This window comes from Doryrhamphus excisus, chromosome 19 (assembly GCF_030265055.1).
Source record: "Doryrhamphus excisus isolate RoL2022-K1 chromosome 19, RoL_Dexc_1.0, whole genome shotgun sequence".
Lineage (NCBI taxonomy): Eukaryota > Metazoa > Chordata > Actinopteri > Syngnathiformes > Syngnathidae > Doryrhamphus > Doryrhamphus excisus.
In genome coordinates, this window is record NC_080484.1 from 629091 (window position 1) to 646921 (window position 17831).

The 17831-nt window shown below is 34.7% G+C and overlaps 1 protein-coding gene across 5 annotated transcripts in view; it reads left to right on the forward strand.

The window, feature by feature from the left end:
* The window catches only part of ltbp1 (latent transforming growth factor beta binding protein 1), a 58577-nt gene that overhangs the window by 35765 nt on the left and 4981 nt on the right, over positions 1 to 17831 (forward strand). For 4 of the 5 annotated variants that reach the window (XM_058057065.1, XM_058057066.1, XM_058057061.1 and 1 more), the window contains 12 exons: positions 4934 to 5053; positions 5189 to 5311; positions 6741 to 6866; positions 6948 to 7076; positions 7158 to 7286; positions 10232 to 10369; positions 11731 to 11892; positions 12907 to 12996; positions 13126 to 13254; positions 15457 to 15597; positions 15715 to 15891; positions 17382 to 17534. In XM_058057065.1, the coding sequence (XP_057913048.1) occupies positions 4934 to 5053; positions 5189 to 5311; positions 6741 to 6866; positions 6948 to 7076; positions 7158 to 7286; positions 10232 to 10369; positions 11731 to 11892; positions 12907 to 12996; positions 13126 to 13254; positions 15457 to 15597; positions 15715 to 15891; positions 17382 to 17534 (1617 nt within the window). The remainder of the gene's footprint in view (positions 1 to 4933; positions 5054 to 5188; positions 5312 to 6740; positions 6867 to 6947; positions 7077 to 7157; positions 7287 to 10231; positions 10370 to 11730; positions 11893 to 12906; positions 12997 to 13125; positions 13255 to 15456; positions 15598 to 15714; positions 15892 to 17381; positions 17535 to 17831) is intronic. The other variant, XM_058057063.1, reaches the window with a different exon arrangement.

Sequence of the window (17831 nt, forward strand, 5' to 3'; positions counted from 1 at the left end):
GTCATCAGTAGAACATAGGTAAGTTTGAGGAAAGTATCAGTTCCCAACTAAAAAAAAGGAGAAAACAAACATTTTATTTCAAGCATTGCTTTCCCTTTGACACAAATATTTTTTTTTAGTTAACACGCAGGCCTCACAGCTAGGAGACCCGAGTTCGATTCCACCCTCGGCCATCTCTATGTGGAGTTTGCATGTCAATCATCAGAATATTATGTTTCTATGGCTATGTAAATATGGGAAAAAAAATCTACCTTTTTCTGATTTTTAGTCATCAGTAGAACATAGGTAAGTTTGAGGAAAGTATCAGTTCCCAACTAAAAAAAAAAAGGAGAAAACAAAAATTTTATTTCAAGCATTGCTTTCCCTTTGACACAAATATTTTTTTTTAGTTAACACGCAGGCCTCACAGCTAGGAGACCCGAGTTCGATTCCACCCTCAGCCATCTCTGTGTGGAGTTTGCATGTCAATCATCAGAATATTATGACAATCATCAGAATATTATGTTTCTATGGCTATGTAAACATGGGGGAAAAAATATTCTACCTTTTTCTGATTTTTAGTAATCAGTAGAACATAGGTAAGTTTGAGGAAAGTATCAGTTCCCAACTAAAAAAAGGGAGAAAACAAACATTTTATTTCAAGCATTGCTTTCCCTTTGACAGGAAATTTTTTTTTAGTTAACACGCAGGCCTCACAGCTAGGAGACCCGAGTTCGATTCCACCCTCAGCCATCTCTGTGTGGAGTTTGCATGTCAATCATCAGAATATTATGTCAATCATCAGAATATTATGTTTCTATGGCTATGTAAACATGGAAAAAAAATTCTACCTTTTTCTGATTTTTAGTCATCAGTAGAACATAGGTAAGTTTGAGGAAAGTATCAGTTCCCAACTAAAAAAAGGGAGAAAACAGAAATTTTATTTCAAGCTTTGCTTTTCCTTTGACACGAATATTTTCGTGTTATATTATGATCACTGCAAAGAACAGAACTCGCCCCAAGACAGCTGGGATAGGCTCCAGCACCCCCGCGACCCTCGTGAGGACATGAATGAGTTCATGGTACCATCCTTGATCTTCAGACTCATTTTTCGTAATCCGAGTACGATCACTCAGCTGTACAAAAACAGCAAAATCCGCCTTTTTTTTTTCCTGATTTATTTAACATGTCGTCAGTGTTGTATATAATGCTTTACAGCCTTGTCGCTATCATGGAATAGTGTTAAGAAGACATTATGTAAACAACATGACTTAATCTGTCATTCCTCTTGTCGGATATTGTATATTGGATATTGTAAACATCCAGCAGCAACGCAACATTTAAATCCTGCTTATGTCGACAACCCGTTTATATCAACGCGTGTTGTATGAACCCTGCGGCTTGAACAATGATGTGGCGAATTAATATCATGCTTTGTTATACAACATCATGTTTTGATCTGACAAATCTTAAGTATGTTTCAGCAAGAGTAGAATTACTACATTCATTCGTTTTCTTATCGCGGGGGGTGCTGGAGCCTATCCCAGCTGTCTTGGTACACCCTGGACTGGTGGCCAGCCAATCCCAGGGCACATATATGTAGTAGGCAAACAACCATTCACACTCACATTTAATACCTATGGACAATTTGGAGTGGCTAATTAACCTAGCATGTTTTTGGAATGTGGGAGGAAACCGGAGTACCCGGAGAAAACCCACGCATGCACGGGGAGAACATGCAAACTCCACAAGGAATTGAACCCTGGTCTCCTAGCTGTGAGGTCTGCACGCTAACCACTTGATCGCCGTGCAGCCTGTACCATGAACTCTAAATATAATTTTTTTTTTGCAAATTTACTTAGAAAAATGTAACAAATTACACACAATATATAACATAAAGTGCATAAATCATGGCAGGAACCCTGTGAAACTTATGAAAGTTATGAACAATTATGACTTGGATTATATGTTTAGCTCATGGAATAAAGAATCGGACCGTGTATACAAACCTATATCCAGTCTATTAAAAAAAAAAAAAAACTGTGCGGTTCAGGAAAGCCACCCATTGAACAGAAAAGTGAGAATCAAGGGAATTAAAAATTGGCGGAAACTTGGATGGGACCGGAGACCACACGGTTACTAAAATCCGCGTGCCCTCGTTAGTCCGTGCCGCGATATATAAACATGAGGTAGTTGTTATGTTTCATTATGCTAGCATTATGTGCTTTCTTGCCAGTTCATCACAAAATTCCCCCGACCACAAACCTAAACAGATTTATGTCTGGGAGAGCAAACGCAGCAAAGCTCTCCAAAACGCAATAACACCTTCCCGCTTCCGTCGTGGTTTATGAGAGTTAGGACTTTTTCAGGGTTCCTGGTGGTCTTCTGAACCGATTCAACTCATTGATTCAGAAAACGATGAGCCAATTCAAGAAACAATACAAGCAGTTGATGTTTGCTAAATCCAAGGATGAAGAGTCTTGAACCAGTCATGATGTGCTATATATATCACTATATTGACACGCACTATGGTACCCATTATGGCATTGGATGCTCATATCACCGAGTACTTCAGTACGTGACAAAAAAAAATTAAAATTTTTAAAAAACGTAAAAAAAATTTTTTTTTATTTTAAAAAATTAATAAAAAGTAATAAAATAAATTAATGAATAAATAAATAACATCAATTTGCTAAATCCAAGGATGAAGAGTCTTGAACCAGTCATGATGTGCTATATATATCACTATATTGACACGCACTATGGTACACATTATGGCATTGGATGCTCATATCACCGAGTACTTCAGTACGTGACAAAAAATAAATAAAATTTTTAAAAAATGTAAAAAAAAAATTTTTTAATTTTAAAAAATTAATAAAAAGTAATAAAATAAATTAATGAATAAATAAATAACATCAATTTGCTAAATCCAAGGATGAAGAGTCTTGAACCAGTCATGATGTGCTATATATATCACTATATTGACACTTACTATGGTACACATTATGGCATTGGATGCTCATATCACCGAGTACTTTGGTACGTGACAAAAAAAAAAACAAATTTTTAAAAATGTAACAAAAACAAATTTAAATTTTAAAAAATTAATAAAAAGTAATAAAATAAATTAATGAATAAATAAATAACATCAATTTGCTAAATCCAAGGATGAAGAGTCTTGAACCAGTCATGATGTGCTATATATATCACTATATTGACACGCACTATGGTACCCATTATGGCATTGGATGCTCATATCACCGAGTACTTCAGTACGTGACAAAAAAAAATAAAATTTTTAAAAAACGTAAAAAAAAAATTTTTTAATTTTAAAAAATTAATAAAAAGTAATAAAATAAATTAATGAATAAATAAATAACATCAATTTGCTAAATCCAAGGATGAAGAGTCTTGAACCAGTCATGATGTGCTATATATATCACTATATTGACACGCACTATGGTACACATTATGGCATTGGATGCTCATATCACCCAGTACTTTGGTACGGGACAAAAATAAAATAAAAAATTAAAAAAAAAATTTAAAAAACAAAACAAAAAAAACTTTAAGAAAACGTAACTATATTAAGTCATACCACTTCATACTTTGGTACGTGAATTAAAATTAAAATTAAAATTTAAATAAAAATTTAAATTTAAATTCACGTACCAAAGTATGAAGTGGTATGACTTAATATAGTTACGTTTTTTTTAAGTTTTTTTGTTTTGTTTTTTAATTTTTTTTTTTTATTTTATTTTTGTTTAAATTTAAATTTTAATTCACGTACCAAAGTATGAAGTGGTATGACTTAATATAGTTACGTTTTTTTTAAGTTTTTTTTGTTTTGTTTTTTAATTTTTTTTTTTAATTTTTTATTTTATTTTTTTTAATTTAAATTTAAATTTAAAATTGCCAGCCAATCCCAGGGCACATATAGACAAACAACCATTCACACTCACATTCATACCTATGGACAATTTGGAGTCGCTAATTAATCTAGCACAGGGGGTGGGCAAACTACGGCCCGGGGACCACATCCGGCCCGCCAAGTGTTTGAATACGGCCCGCCCAATCTTTCCAAAGTATTGAATTTAAAGTCAACATACAACCTGGCATCATGGCCTGAGCCAACCTTTTGATGGTTGTATCAATTTCCTTGTTTGACATGGTCTGTTGTTTACAAAGTGCTCCTGAAAAAAGACACACAAGCACATAATAATAATACAAATTTAAATAATAATTATTATATTATTATTATAACTATTATGATTATTATATTTATTATATTAATGCTAATTATTATATTAATTATATATAATAATATTGTTATATTTGCATATTTTACATAATAATAATATTATAATAATTATTTTAATTTTATTTTAATTATTATAATATTGTATTATTTTCAAAATATTTAAATATAAATATAAAATAATAAATAATAATAGCAGATTGCATGACAATTTTACAGATACAATAATACCAGGTGGACTGTTACGTGTAAAATATATAGTCTGCCCCCCCCCCCCCCCCCCCCCCCCGGAAATTTTGTTATATCAATGCGGCCCGCGAGTCAAAAAGTTTGCCCACCCCTGATCTAGCATGTTTTTTTTTTTTTTGGCCGAGGGTGGGATTGAACTTGGGTGAGGTCTGCACGCTAACCACTTGACCACCGTGCAGCCCGCATCACAATCATGTTTTTTTTTTTTGGCCGAGGGTGGGATTGAACTTGGGTGAGATCTGCACGCTAACCACTTGACTGCCGTGCAGCCTGCATCACAAACATGTCTGTTATTTTATTACAATATTATTTCTTAATATTCCAATTGAATACAAAGTTAAAAATCGACATTTTTGCCTTATTTGTTCATAAACTCTAGATATTGTATCATAGAAAGTGTGTGTGATGATGTTTATGAGACAAATGCAGCCTTTATTTCCCCAGATGTTGATGAATGTGCAAACAGGACAGTGTGTCTGTCGGGTATCTGCGTGAACACACCCGGCGGTTACAAATGTGGCTCCTGCGATCCGGGCTTCTGGGCACAGGGGGGCCAGTGTGTCGGTAGGTTCTAAGGCGCCATTATGCTAACTCACAGGTCCTACGGGGTGGGACTCTTTTCAGCATTAATTAACATTACAATGTTCAAAATAATAAAAGTTGAAGTGGTATTCATGTTTGTTGTTGTGATTCTTACAGATCTAGACGAGTGCCAGGATCATCGTGTCTGCACGAGGGGACACTGCGTCAACACTCAAGGTTCCTTTATCTGTCAATGTGGTCCAGGTTTCAGACTGTCCCTGAATGGAGACCAGTGCGATGGTACGGTATATACTCATTTCATCAATAAGCACATGTTACTAGTGTTAGGAATGGAATATTTTCCACTGGGTACTGCAACATGTACCGTATTTTCCGGACTATAAGTGGCACTTTTTTTCCATAGGTTGGCTGTTCCTGCGACTTATACTCCAGAGCGACTTATAAATGAAAAAAGTGTTTATGTTCCATAAACACTGGACACCTTTTGTGTTCATGTTTATTTTTTGTGTAGCTGAATAAGCATTGTGTTAGCATATCTTACACCTATTCAGCCTGTTCTCTATTCTTTTATTATTGTTACAACTTGCCTTCCAAGATGGCGGAATGTCTGTTTTGGTCAAGTAGTTTGGAAAATAAATTACCCGCAAAAAATGACACTTATACTCCAGTGTGACTTATGTATGTTTTTTTTCTACCTAATTATGCATTTTTGGCCTTGTGCAACTTATACTCCGGAGCGACTTATAGTCCAGAAAATACGGTAAATAAACCTGCAAAAAATGCGACTTATACTCCACAGCGACTTATGTATGTTTTTTTTCTACCTAATGATGCATTTTTGGACTTCTGCGACTTATACTCTGGAGTGACTTATAGTCCAGAAAATACGGTAAATAAACCCGCAAAAAATGCGACTTATACTCCGGAGCGACTTATGTATGTTTTTTTCTACCTAAGTATGCATTTTTGACCTTGTGCGACTTATACTCCAGTGCGACTTATGTATGTTTTTTTCTACTTAATTATGCATTTTTGGACTTCTGCGACTTATAGTCCAGAAAATACGGTAAATAAACCCGCAAAAAATGCGACTTATACTCCAGTGCGACTTATGTTTTTTTTTTTTTTTTTACCTAATGATGCATTTTTGGCTTTGTGCGACTTATACTCCGGAGCGACTTATAGTCCAGAAAATACGGTAAATAAACCCGCAAAAAATGTGACTTATACTCCAGTGCGACTTATGTTTTGTTTTTTGTTTTTTTACCTAATTATGCATTTTTGGCCTTGTGCGACTTATACTCCAGTGCGACTTATGTATGTTTTTTTCTACTTAATTATGCATTTTTGAACTTCTGCGACTTATACTCCGGAGCGACTTATAGTCCAGAAAATACGGTAAATAAACCCGCAAAAAATGCGACTTATACTCCAGTGCGACTTATGTATGTTTTTTTCTACTTAATGATGCATTTTTGGCCTTGTGCGACTTATACTCCAGTGCGACTTATGTATGTTTTTTTTCTACCTAATGATGCATTTTTGGCCTTGTGCGACTTATACTCCGGAGCGACTTATAGTCCAGAAAATACGGTATGTGCCTTTTTTCGATTGCGACGCGGATTAGAAAAGCATGAAAGCCATGGTCCGATACCGACTGGCGGCACGTGGATGAAGGTGAGAGAGTGACGAGGTGTCCTTGTTGCAGATGTGGATGAGTGTTCGGAGGAAGCCGAGCCCTGCCAGTCGGTCGGGGAGTGTCGTAACAACATGGGTTCCTACATTTGCATCTGCCCGCACGGCTACAGACGCATGGACGGCCCCACCTGCACAGGTTGTGAAGTGAAGGAATCTGTCACGGTGCCTTCACTCCACCCTCACCTTCTCAATGGGAGTTCTGTTTCCGTGCTTTCAGATGTCGACGAGTGTGTGGATGAGCCTGACCTCTGCTCCCCTCATGGCGAATGTCTGAACACGGAGGGATCCTATCTGTGTGTGTGTGGGAGTGGATTCACTGCTAATCTGGACACGCCCTCCTGTGAAGGTGAGATGGGCCAAAACCACTCGAACACCGTGCAGCCCCGCATCGGCTCTCAATAAATGAAATGGATCTTTTAATCAACAGATATCGACGAATGCGGACTCAATGAGACATTATGCAGTCCTCACGGTTTCTGCGAGAACAGACTGGGTTCGTTTCGATGCCTCTGTGATCAAGGCTACCAGGAAACGCCCGATGAGCAAGGCTGTACGGGTAAGTGGTGCATGTTAATAAACACTCCTGGTCCAAATGTTCAGATTTTGTACTGTCGGATCTTAAGGAGGTTCTAAGTAGCGCTTCAAAATTGGTTGAAGTGAAATAGACAGCTGATAAAAAGTTGGAAGATCATAGCTCAAAAGAACCTGAACCACCCCCATGCTTAAAATGGTAATGGTAATGGTAATGGTAATGGTAATGGTAATGGTAATGGTAATGGTAATGGTAATGGTAATGGTAATGGTAATGGTTTAATTTCATTTGAACATGCATCAGATTCCAATTGAGTGCATCCCATAATCAGTTCCCAGTTCCACATGTCCAAAAGGAGTAGGAAGAAGCAAAGCTTATTAAATCCTACCCCTCCATCTGGTACTTTTACAATCACTAACTCTTATATTTGTTCACTTCCTGCTTTCCTGATATAATTTAAGTTTTTTTATTTTTATTTTTATTTTTATTTTTATTTTTATTTTTATTTTTATTTTTATTTTTATTTTTATTTTTATTTTTATTTTTATTTTTATTTTTATTTTTATTTTTATTTTTATTTTTATTTTTATTTTTATTTTTATTTTTATTTTTATTTTTATTTTTATTTTTATTTTTATTTTTATTTTTATTTTTATTTTTATTTTTATTTTTATTTTTATTTTCATCAGATTCCAATTGAGTGCATCCCATAATCAGTTCCCAGTTCCACATGTCCAAAAGGAGTAGGAAGAAGCAAAGCTTATTAAATCCTACCCCTCCATCTGGTACTTTTACAATCACTAACTCTTACATTTGTTCTCTTCCTGCTTTCCTGATATAATTTAAGTTTTTTTATTTTTATTTTTATTTTTATTTTTATTTTTATTTTTATTTTTATTTTTATTTTTATTTTTATTTTTATTTTTATTTTTATTTTTATTTTTATTTTTATTTTTATTTTTATTTTTATTTTTATTTTTATCAGATTCCAATTGAGTGCATCCCATAATCAGTTCCCAGTTCCAAATGTCCAAAAGGAGTAGGAAGAAGCAAAGCTTATTAAATCCTACCCCTCCATCTGGTACTTTTACAATCACTAACTCTTACATTTGTTCACTTCCTGCTTTCCTAATATAGTTTTGTTTATTTTTATTTTTATTTTTATTTTTATTTTTATTTTTATTTTTATTTTTATTTTTATTTTTATTTTTATTTTTATTTTTATTTTTATTTTTATTTTTATTTTTATTTTTATTTTTATTTTTATTTTTATTTTTATTTTTATTTTTATTTTTATTTTTATTTTTATTTTTCCTATTAAAAAGTCTTTACAATAATGACTTTTTTTTGTTGTTTTTTTGTTGTGCATCTGCTATAAAGTTCTCTAGAGCTCCTCTGGTAAAACCACCAAAGTGGTACTCTGGTACTTTTACAATCACTAACTCTTATATTTGTTCACTTCCTGCTTTCCTGATATAATTTAAGTTTTGTTATTTTTATTTTTATTTTTATTTTTATTTTTATTTTTATTTTTATTTTTATTTTTATTTTTATTTTTATTTTTATTTTTATTTTTATTTTTATTTTTATTTTTATTTTTATTTTTATTTTTATTTTTATTTTTATTTTTATTTTTATTTTTATTTTTATTTTTATTTTTATTTTTCCTATTAACAAGTCTTTACAATAATGACTTTTTTTTGTTGTTTTTTGTTGTGCATCTGCTATAAAGTTCTCTAGAGCTCCTCTGGTAAAACCACCAAAGTGGTACTCTGGTACTTTTACAATCACTAACTCTTATATTTGTTCACTTCCTGCTTTCCTGATATAATTTAAGTTTTGTTATTTTTATTTTATTTTTATTTTTATTTTTATTTTTATTTTTATTTTTATTTTTATTTTTATTTTTATTTTTATTTTTATTTTTATTTTTATTTTTATTTTTATTTTTATTTTTATTTTTATCAGATTCCAATTGAGTGCATCCCATAATCAGTTCCCAGTTCCACATGTCCAAAAGGAGTAGGAAGAAGCAAAGCTTATTAAATCCTACCCCTCCATCTGGTACTTTTACAATCACTAACTTTTACATTTGTTCACTTCCTGCTTTCCTAATATAGTTTATTTTTATTTTTATTTTTCCTATTAAAAAGTCTTTACAATAATGACTTTTTTTTGTTGTTTTTTGTTGTGCATCTGCTATAAAGTTCTCTAGAGCTCCTCTGGTAAAACCACCAAAGTGGTACTCTGGTACTTTTACAATCACTAACTCTTATATTTGTTCACTTCCTGCTTTCCTGATATAATTTAATTTTTTATTTTTATTTTTATTTTTATTTTTATTTTTATTTTTATTTTTATTTTTATTTTTATTTTTATTTTTATTTTTATTTTTATTTTTATTTTTATTTTTATTTTTATTTTTATTTTTATTTTTATTTTTATTTTTATTTTTATTTTTATTTTTATTTTTATTTTTATTTTTATTTTTATTTTCAATGGGAACACGCGGCTCCAATTACCGTTATCCAAGTGGTGATGTACTTAACGCCATAATGGCCACAGTGTTCTAATTCCATGCAGTCTGCGTTTTAAACACACACACACACACACACACACACACACACATCTGTCATCTGGCAGCCTCGCTAGGTTATCCCGACATTCATCCCAGCCGTCCGCCTCGTCCGTGCCAAGCCGTCACTGCGGTGCGGCGAGAACAGATGGACTCACTTACCGACAAGCACACCATCGTGCAGCGGCGGTGTACCGCTAACCATTAAAAATGTCATCTCGCTGCCTTCCTTCCTGTCCCGTTTCTGCTTTCTATTATTTCTATTATTTCCTCTCCCGTTCCTGTTTTGACCACCTGTCCGTCAAATATCCTACCTTTTCATTCCCACATGTTTTTACTTTTTACTTTTTACTACACATAGTTTCATATATCATGTCTTGGTACTTTTCCACAGATATCGATGAGTGCGCGTTGCTGAGTAGCGTCTGCGGGGAAGCTCAGTGCGTGAACGTCGACGGTTCCTTCCTCTGCGTGTGCCCCGCTGCTCAAGAGTACAACGTCATGGTTGCCAGATGTGAGCCCGTTCCGACAGGTGACTGATTTCCTTCTTGTAGAACATCCGGAACAATTGGATCAAGATGGACTCGTCACATGATTAGACACCAATTTAGAGTAGAGAGGGGGGGGGGGCATAATTATTTGATCCCTTGCTGATTTCAGGACTTCAGTCCCAGATTTGTTGGTGGTTTGTTGTAACACAGTTAAACAGACTGTTAAAAAAAAAGATGAAATAATTAAATTTTTTAAAATCCTAAGCAATGTAAAACCTGTGGAGTTTCTTCTTCTCAAATGGTGAAAGTGGGAAAGAGTTGAGGCTGTCGCTTGGCAACTTTTAAGCTTTAAGGTTAAAAGGGAGTACAGAGGGAGGGAGGGGCAGACGATGGTCCCACTAAAGAGATGGTTTGATGATAATAGATTGTCCTTAATAACCTAAATAAAACTAAAATCATCAAGGACACGCACCAGCAAATACAAATAGACTCGCGGGCCACATTGATATAACAAAATTTCCGGGGGGGGGCAGACTATATATTTTACACGTAACAGTTCACCTGGTATTATTGTATCTGTAAAATTGTCATGCAATCTGCTATTATTATTTATTATTTTATATTTAGATTTAAATATTTTAAAAATAATAAAATATTATAATAATTAAAATAAAATTAAAATAATTATTATTATATTATTATTATGTAAAATATGCAAATATAACATTATATATAATTAATATAATAATTAGCATTAATATAATAAATATAATGCAATCTGCTATTATTATTTATTATTTTATATTTATATTTAAATATTTTGAAAATAATAAAATATTATAATAATTAAAATAAAATTAAAATATTTATTATTATATTATTATTATTATGTAAAATATGCAAATATAACAATATTATTATATATAATTAATATAATAATTAGCATTAATATAATAAATATAATAATCATAATAGTTATAATAATAATATAATAATTATTATTTAAATTTTTATTATTATTATTATGTGCTTGTGTGTCTTTTTTCAGGAGCACTTTGTAAACAACAGACCATGTCAAACAACGAAATTGATACAACCATCAAAAGGTTGGCTCAGGCCATGATGCCAGCTTGTATGTTGATTTAATTTAATTAAAAAATAATTTAATTAAATACTTTTGAAAGATTGGGCGGGCCGTATTCAAACACTTGGCGGGCTGGATGTGGCCCCCGGGCCGTAGTTTGCCCACCCCTGGTGTAGACATTGAAAGGGTGAAGGAAAATACATTTGTGGGGATCACAATAGATGAAAATATGAGCCGGAAAACGTCATATTACAAATATACAACATAAGGTGGATAGAAATATTTCACAATCTTTTGTTGTCTTTCTTTGCCCGTCAGCTTCATCAGTCGAGCGTAAGGAGTGCTACTTCCGTCTGAATGATGAGAACTTGTGCGAGAGTGTGCTCACCAGCCACGTCACCCTGCAAGAGTGCTGCTGCACATTGGGGGCGGGCTGGGGGGACAACTGCGAGGTTCATCCTTGTCCTGTCAATGGAACGGGTGAGTGGACACGTTACAGAAAAGGGACGTAAGGGTTTTGGACTGGAACGGATCAACCTTTACCGCCAAAAGAACCATGTACAGGGTACACCCTGGACTGGGGGCCAGCCAATCACAGGGCACATATAGACAAACAACCATTCACACTCACATTCAAGTCAAAATTTAACATTTTTTATAATAAATTATAATACATTTTTAATAATAATTTTTTAAATAATTTTTTTTTTAAAATTTAAAATGTCATTGTATGGTCATATCACCTTTTTCTTCGGTACATGGCAGAATTTTTTTATTTTGTAATAATTTTATTTTTTTTTAAAATATAATTTTTAATAATAATTTATAATAATATTTTTAATAATAGTTTTAAAAAATTAATTTTTAAAAATTTTTTAAAAAATACTTAAACTATATTAGGAAAGCAGGAAGTGAACAAATGTAAGAGTTAGTGATTGTAAAAGTACCAGATGGAGGGGTAGGATTTAATAAGCTTTGCTTCTTCCTACTCCTTTTGGACATGTGGAACTGGGAACTGATTATGGGATGCACTCAATTGGAATCTGATGAAAATAAAAATAAAAATAAAAATAAAAATAAAAATAAAAATAAAAATAAAAATAAAAATAAAAATAAAAATAAAAATAAAAATAAAAATAAAAATAAAAATAAAAATAAAAATAAAAATAAAAATAAAAATAAAAATACATAAAAAAAACTTAAATTACATTATGAAAGCAGGAAGTGAACAAATGTAAGAGTTAGTGATTGTAAAAGTACCAGATGGAGGGGTAGGATTTAATAAGCTTTGCTTCTTCCTACTCCTTTTGGACATGTGGAACTGGGAACTGATTATGGGATGCACTCAATTGGAATCTGATGCATGTTCAAATGAAACTACCATCAGGACGTTCTCAGGGTTCCTAGTAGAAAGGTTTCCAAAGACTGTACCTTTATGAATAAACGTGCTGTTCCTCCCATGTGATTTTCATCCAGCATCTCTGCCTCTTTCAGACCAGTTCAAGCAGATGTGTCCATCAGGAAAAGGATTTATCCCGAGTGGAGATTCGCTTTATGAAGTCCCGACCGCCGAAAGCTTCAAAAGTCAGTAAAACAAACTTTGAAGGATTATTAACAATGAATACACACAGAAATGAAGTACATTGTAACACAATGTGCCGGATGTATACAGTATGATACCCGATGCTGAGTTGTGCATCACGTGTTTTACAGATGCCGATGAGTGCACGCTGTTTGGTCAGGAGGTTTGCAAAGGAGGATTTTGTCAGGATACCGTGGGAGGATATGAGTGTTACTGCAAGACAGGGCAGGACTACGACCCTGTCAAACTGGAGTGCAGAGGTGTGTATCTGACTGTGGGAGTGGATGTACACGGTTCCACAGTGGAAGGTTACAGTGGACAATTTGGGCTTTCCAAGTGTCCAACCACTTCACTTGAGTGGATTTTGACTTTTCCTTCAAGGCACACAGAATATTATGTTTCTATGGCTATGTAAACATGGAAGAAAAAAAATGTTACCTTTTTTTAGTAATCAGGTAAGTTTGAGGAAAGTATCAGTTCCCAACTAAAAAAAGGGAGAAAACAAAAAATTTTATTTCAAGCATTGCTTTCCCTTTGACACAAATATTTTTTTTAGTTAACACGCAGGCCACACAGCTAGGAGACCCAAGTTTGATTCCACCCTCAGCCATCTCTGTGTGGAGTTTGCATGTCAATCATCAGAATATTATGTCAATCATCAGAATATTATGTCAATCATCAGAATATTATGTTTCTATGGCTATGTAAACATGGGGGGGGGGGAAATCTACCTTTTTCTGATTTTTAGTCATCAGTAGAACATAGGTAAGTTTGAGGAAAGTATCAGTTCCCAACTAAAAAAAAAGGGAGAAAACAAAAATGTTATTTCAAGCATTGCTTTCTCTTTGACAAAAATATTTTTTTAGCTAACACGCAGGCCACACAGCTAGGAGACCCAAGTTTGATTCCACACTCAGCCATCTCTGTGTGGAGTTTGCATGTCAATCATCAGAATATTATGTCAATCATCAGAATATTATGTTTCTATGGCTATGTAAACATGGGGGGGAAAAAAATCTACCTTTTTCTGTTTTTTAGTCATCAGTAGAACATAGGTAAGTTTGAGGAAAGTATCGGTTCCCAACTAAAAAAAGGGAGAAAACAAAAATTTTATTTCAAGCATTGCTTTCCCTTTGACACAAATATTTTTTTTAGTTAACACGCAGGCCACACAGCTTGGAGACCCGAGTTTGATTCCACCCTCAGCCATCTCTGTGTGGAGTTTGCATGTCAATCATCAGAATATTATGTCAATCATCAGAATATTATGTTTCTATGGCTATGTAAACAAGGGGGGAAAAAAATTCTACCTTTTTGTGATTTTTAGTCATCAGTAGAACATAGGTAAGTTTGAGGAAAGTATCAGTTCCCAACTAAAAAAAAAAAGGGAGAAAACAAAAATTTTATTTCAAGCATTGCTTTCCCTTTGACACAAATATTTTTTTTAGTTAACACGCAGGCCTCACAGCTAGGAAACCTGAGTTCGATTCCACCCTCAGCCATCTCTATGTGGAGTTTGCATGTCAATCATCAGAATATTATGTCAATCATCAGAATATTATGTTTCTATGGCTATGTAAACATGGAAAAAAAATTCTACCTTTTTCTGATTTTTAGTCATCAGTAGAACATAGGTAAGTTTGAGGAAAGTATCAGTTCCCAACTAAAAAAAAGGGAGAAAACAAAAATTGAATGGTTTGCCATTCACACTATATATTATATTATTATAATATATAGTATATTTTATATTATATAAAATTTGTCAGACATTTTTTTGTAAAAAAAATTTAAAAAATAAAACAAAATCAATGAAAAAAAAATCAATAAAAAATATCAAATTATTTAGGGGGATTTAAAAACATTTTAAAATAGGCCTAATGACGCCACTGGCTCTTAGAAGTAAAAAAAAAAAAAAAACATGCTAGGTTAATTAGCCACTCCAAATTGTCCATAGGTATGAATGTGAGTGTGAATGGTTTGCCATTCACACTATATATTATATTATTATAATATATAGTATATTTTATATTATATAAAATTTGTCAGACATTTTTTTTTGTAAAAAAAAATAAAAATAAAAATAAAAAATCAATGAAAAAAAATCAATAAAAAATATCAAATTATTTAGGGGAGTTTAAAAACATTTTAAAATAGGCCTAATGACGCCACTGGCTCTTAGAAGTAAAAAAAAAAAAAAAACATGCTAGGTTAATTAGCCACTCCAAATTGTCCATAGGTATGAATGTGAGTGTGAATGGTTGTTTGTCTATATGTGACCTGTGATTGGCTGGCCACCAGTCCAGGGTGCCTTTCGGGATAGGCTCCAGCGACCCTTGTGAAGATAAGCGGTACAAAATGAATGAATGAACAAATATTTTTTTGCTTTTGTGATTCAGTCTTTTTTTGGTTTTTATCGGAAAATAATCCAAGATTGTGAAATGTCTGTGCTTCTTTTCCGGTAGACATCAACGAGTGCCTTGATGAGTCGGTGTGTCTTGGAGGACAGTGTTTGAACACGGAAGGTTCCTACATTTGTTTCTGTACGCATCCCACGGTCTTGGACCCCAACAGTAACCGCTGCGTCTTTGTTCCTGAGGCGACTGGTAAGATTCAACTTGTGTCCTGCAACCCAGTACACCCAGTCCAGGGTCCAGCCCACCTCTCACCAAAGGATCCAGGATGCTGAAGCGATCTGTACGTCTGTGCATGTTTGTGTGCAGCGCAACACGAAGGAGGGCAGATTGACTTCCAAGGTATCTGCTGGCAGAAGGTGACCCGATCTATGACGTGCACCCAGCCGCTGGGTCCCAACAGGAAGACGACGTTCACTGAGTGTTGCTGTCTCTTCGGAGAGGCGTGGGGCATGGACTGTGCCTTATGCCCAACCAAAAACACCGGTACGTGCTGAGGTGGACACCAAACCTGCTGCTGGGATGGTGGGGGGTATGCAGGGAACCAATCGGCAACCTTTCTCCACAACCCCCAGACCTATGGACAATTTTTTAGTCACCGTTTAACCTAACCTAGCATGTTTTTGGAATGTGGGAGGAAACCGGAGTAGCCGGGAAAAAGCCACGCATGCACGGGGAGAGAACATGCAAACTCCACACAGAGATGTCAGGGATTGGATCCCAGATCTTCCAGATATCCCAACTGTGTGGCCAACATGCTAAAAGCGGGAGAACTTTTAACAGTAATATCTACATGTGCTCTCCAAGGCAGTGATGGGTATAACAAATAACGTTACTAACGCCGTTACTTTTTTCAGTAACGGGTAATCTAACTAATGACTTTTAACTAATTTTCAACACCCCGTTACTGCACGTTACTAAAGCCGCCTAAAAATATATAATCGACTTCATAGCTAATCTGCAACGCAGTCAGTGTGAGAGTGTTGCAGAGTGACAAGGGAGGGGCGAGATAACCACATAAGCAATGAGGATTGGCTAAGATTTAGTAAGATTGCTTTTTCAGCCAATCAGAGAAGATGGGTGGGCGGGTGTTTAGAGCACATAAGCAATGAGAATTGGCTTAAGGTTTAGTAAGATTGCTTTTTCAGCCAATCAGAGAAGATGGGTGGGCGGGTGTTTAGAGCACATAAGCAATGAGAATTGGCTAAGGTTTAGTAAGATTGCGTTTTCAGCCAATCAGAGAACTTAAGTGGGCAGGTGTTTAGAGCACATAATCGACGAGGCTTGACTAAGGTTTAGTAAGATTGAGTTTTCAGCCAATCAGAGAACTTAAGCGGGTGTTTAGAGCACATAAGCAATGAGGATTGGCTGAGGTTTAGTTAGCTTGCGTTTTCAGCCAATCAGAGAACTTAAGCGGGTGTTTAGAGCACATAAGCAATGAAGATTGACTAAGGTTTAGTAAGCTTGCGTCTTCAGCCGAACTTGGGTGGGCGGGTGTTTACAGCACATGAGTAATGAAGATTGGCTGTAAAATTGCATCTTCAGCCAATCAGAGAACTTAAGTGGGCGGGTGTTTAGAGCGCATAAGCAACGAGGATTGGCTCAGGTTTAGTATAATTGCGTTTTTAGCCAATCAGAGAACTTGGGTGGGCGGGTGTTTAGCGGAAGTCCAAACAGCGTTAGCCAAATGGAAGTACAGACACTACTTTAACCTCGTTGATGTCAAAGGTAAAATGTACATTATGTCCCCGGAAAAAACTTTATCCACTTTGTCTTGTGTGAGCAACTCAAACCCATAGAAACACCTGTCGACTGCAATAAATGCAAACCTCTGTAATTGTACCGTCTTTGGTTTGGGGGGGGGTAGTTACTGTTAACTAGTAACTAGTTACTTTTGTATTGGAGTAACTCAGTTAGTAACAGTTACTTTTTTTGAGAAGTAAGTAGTAACTAACTAAGTCCAACACTGCTCCTAGGTGATTATGCCACCATGTGTAACCTTCCTATGGCTGGTGGACTGCATCCTTACGGCCGTGATGCTCTTGTTGCTGCTCCGGTTCACGAATACGAAGTGAGCCCAGACTACTCACCATCGCCTGATCAGCAGCCATTTTACGATCACGAGGAGTGTAAGTACTTTTTTTTTTTTTTTACCTGGCTTATTGGAACGAACATAATGGTCGTGAAGAAACAGGTCTAGGTTAGAGGTTAGCAACAAAGCCGCTAAAGCGACACTGGATGAGATTTCCACTAAGTGAAGTCATGCTGATAGAATGTGAATAAAAGTGGTTTTTGCTGCCATCTTGTGTGAGAAAGCTGTAGTGCGCTACTTCACATTCCAGCCCTGGAACTCATCCTCATAAGACACCGTATCGATTCCCTCGGTGAAACCATTAACAGTGGTTAGTCACATCCATCCTATATTT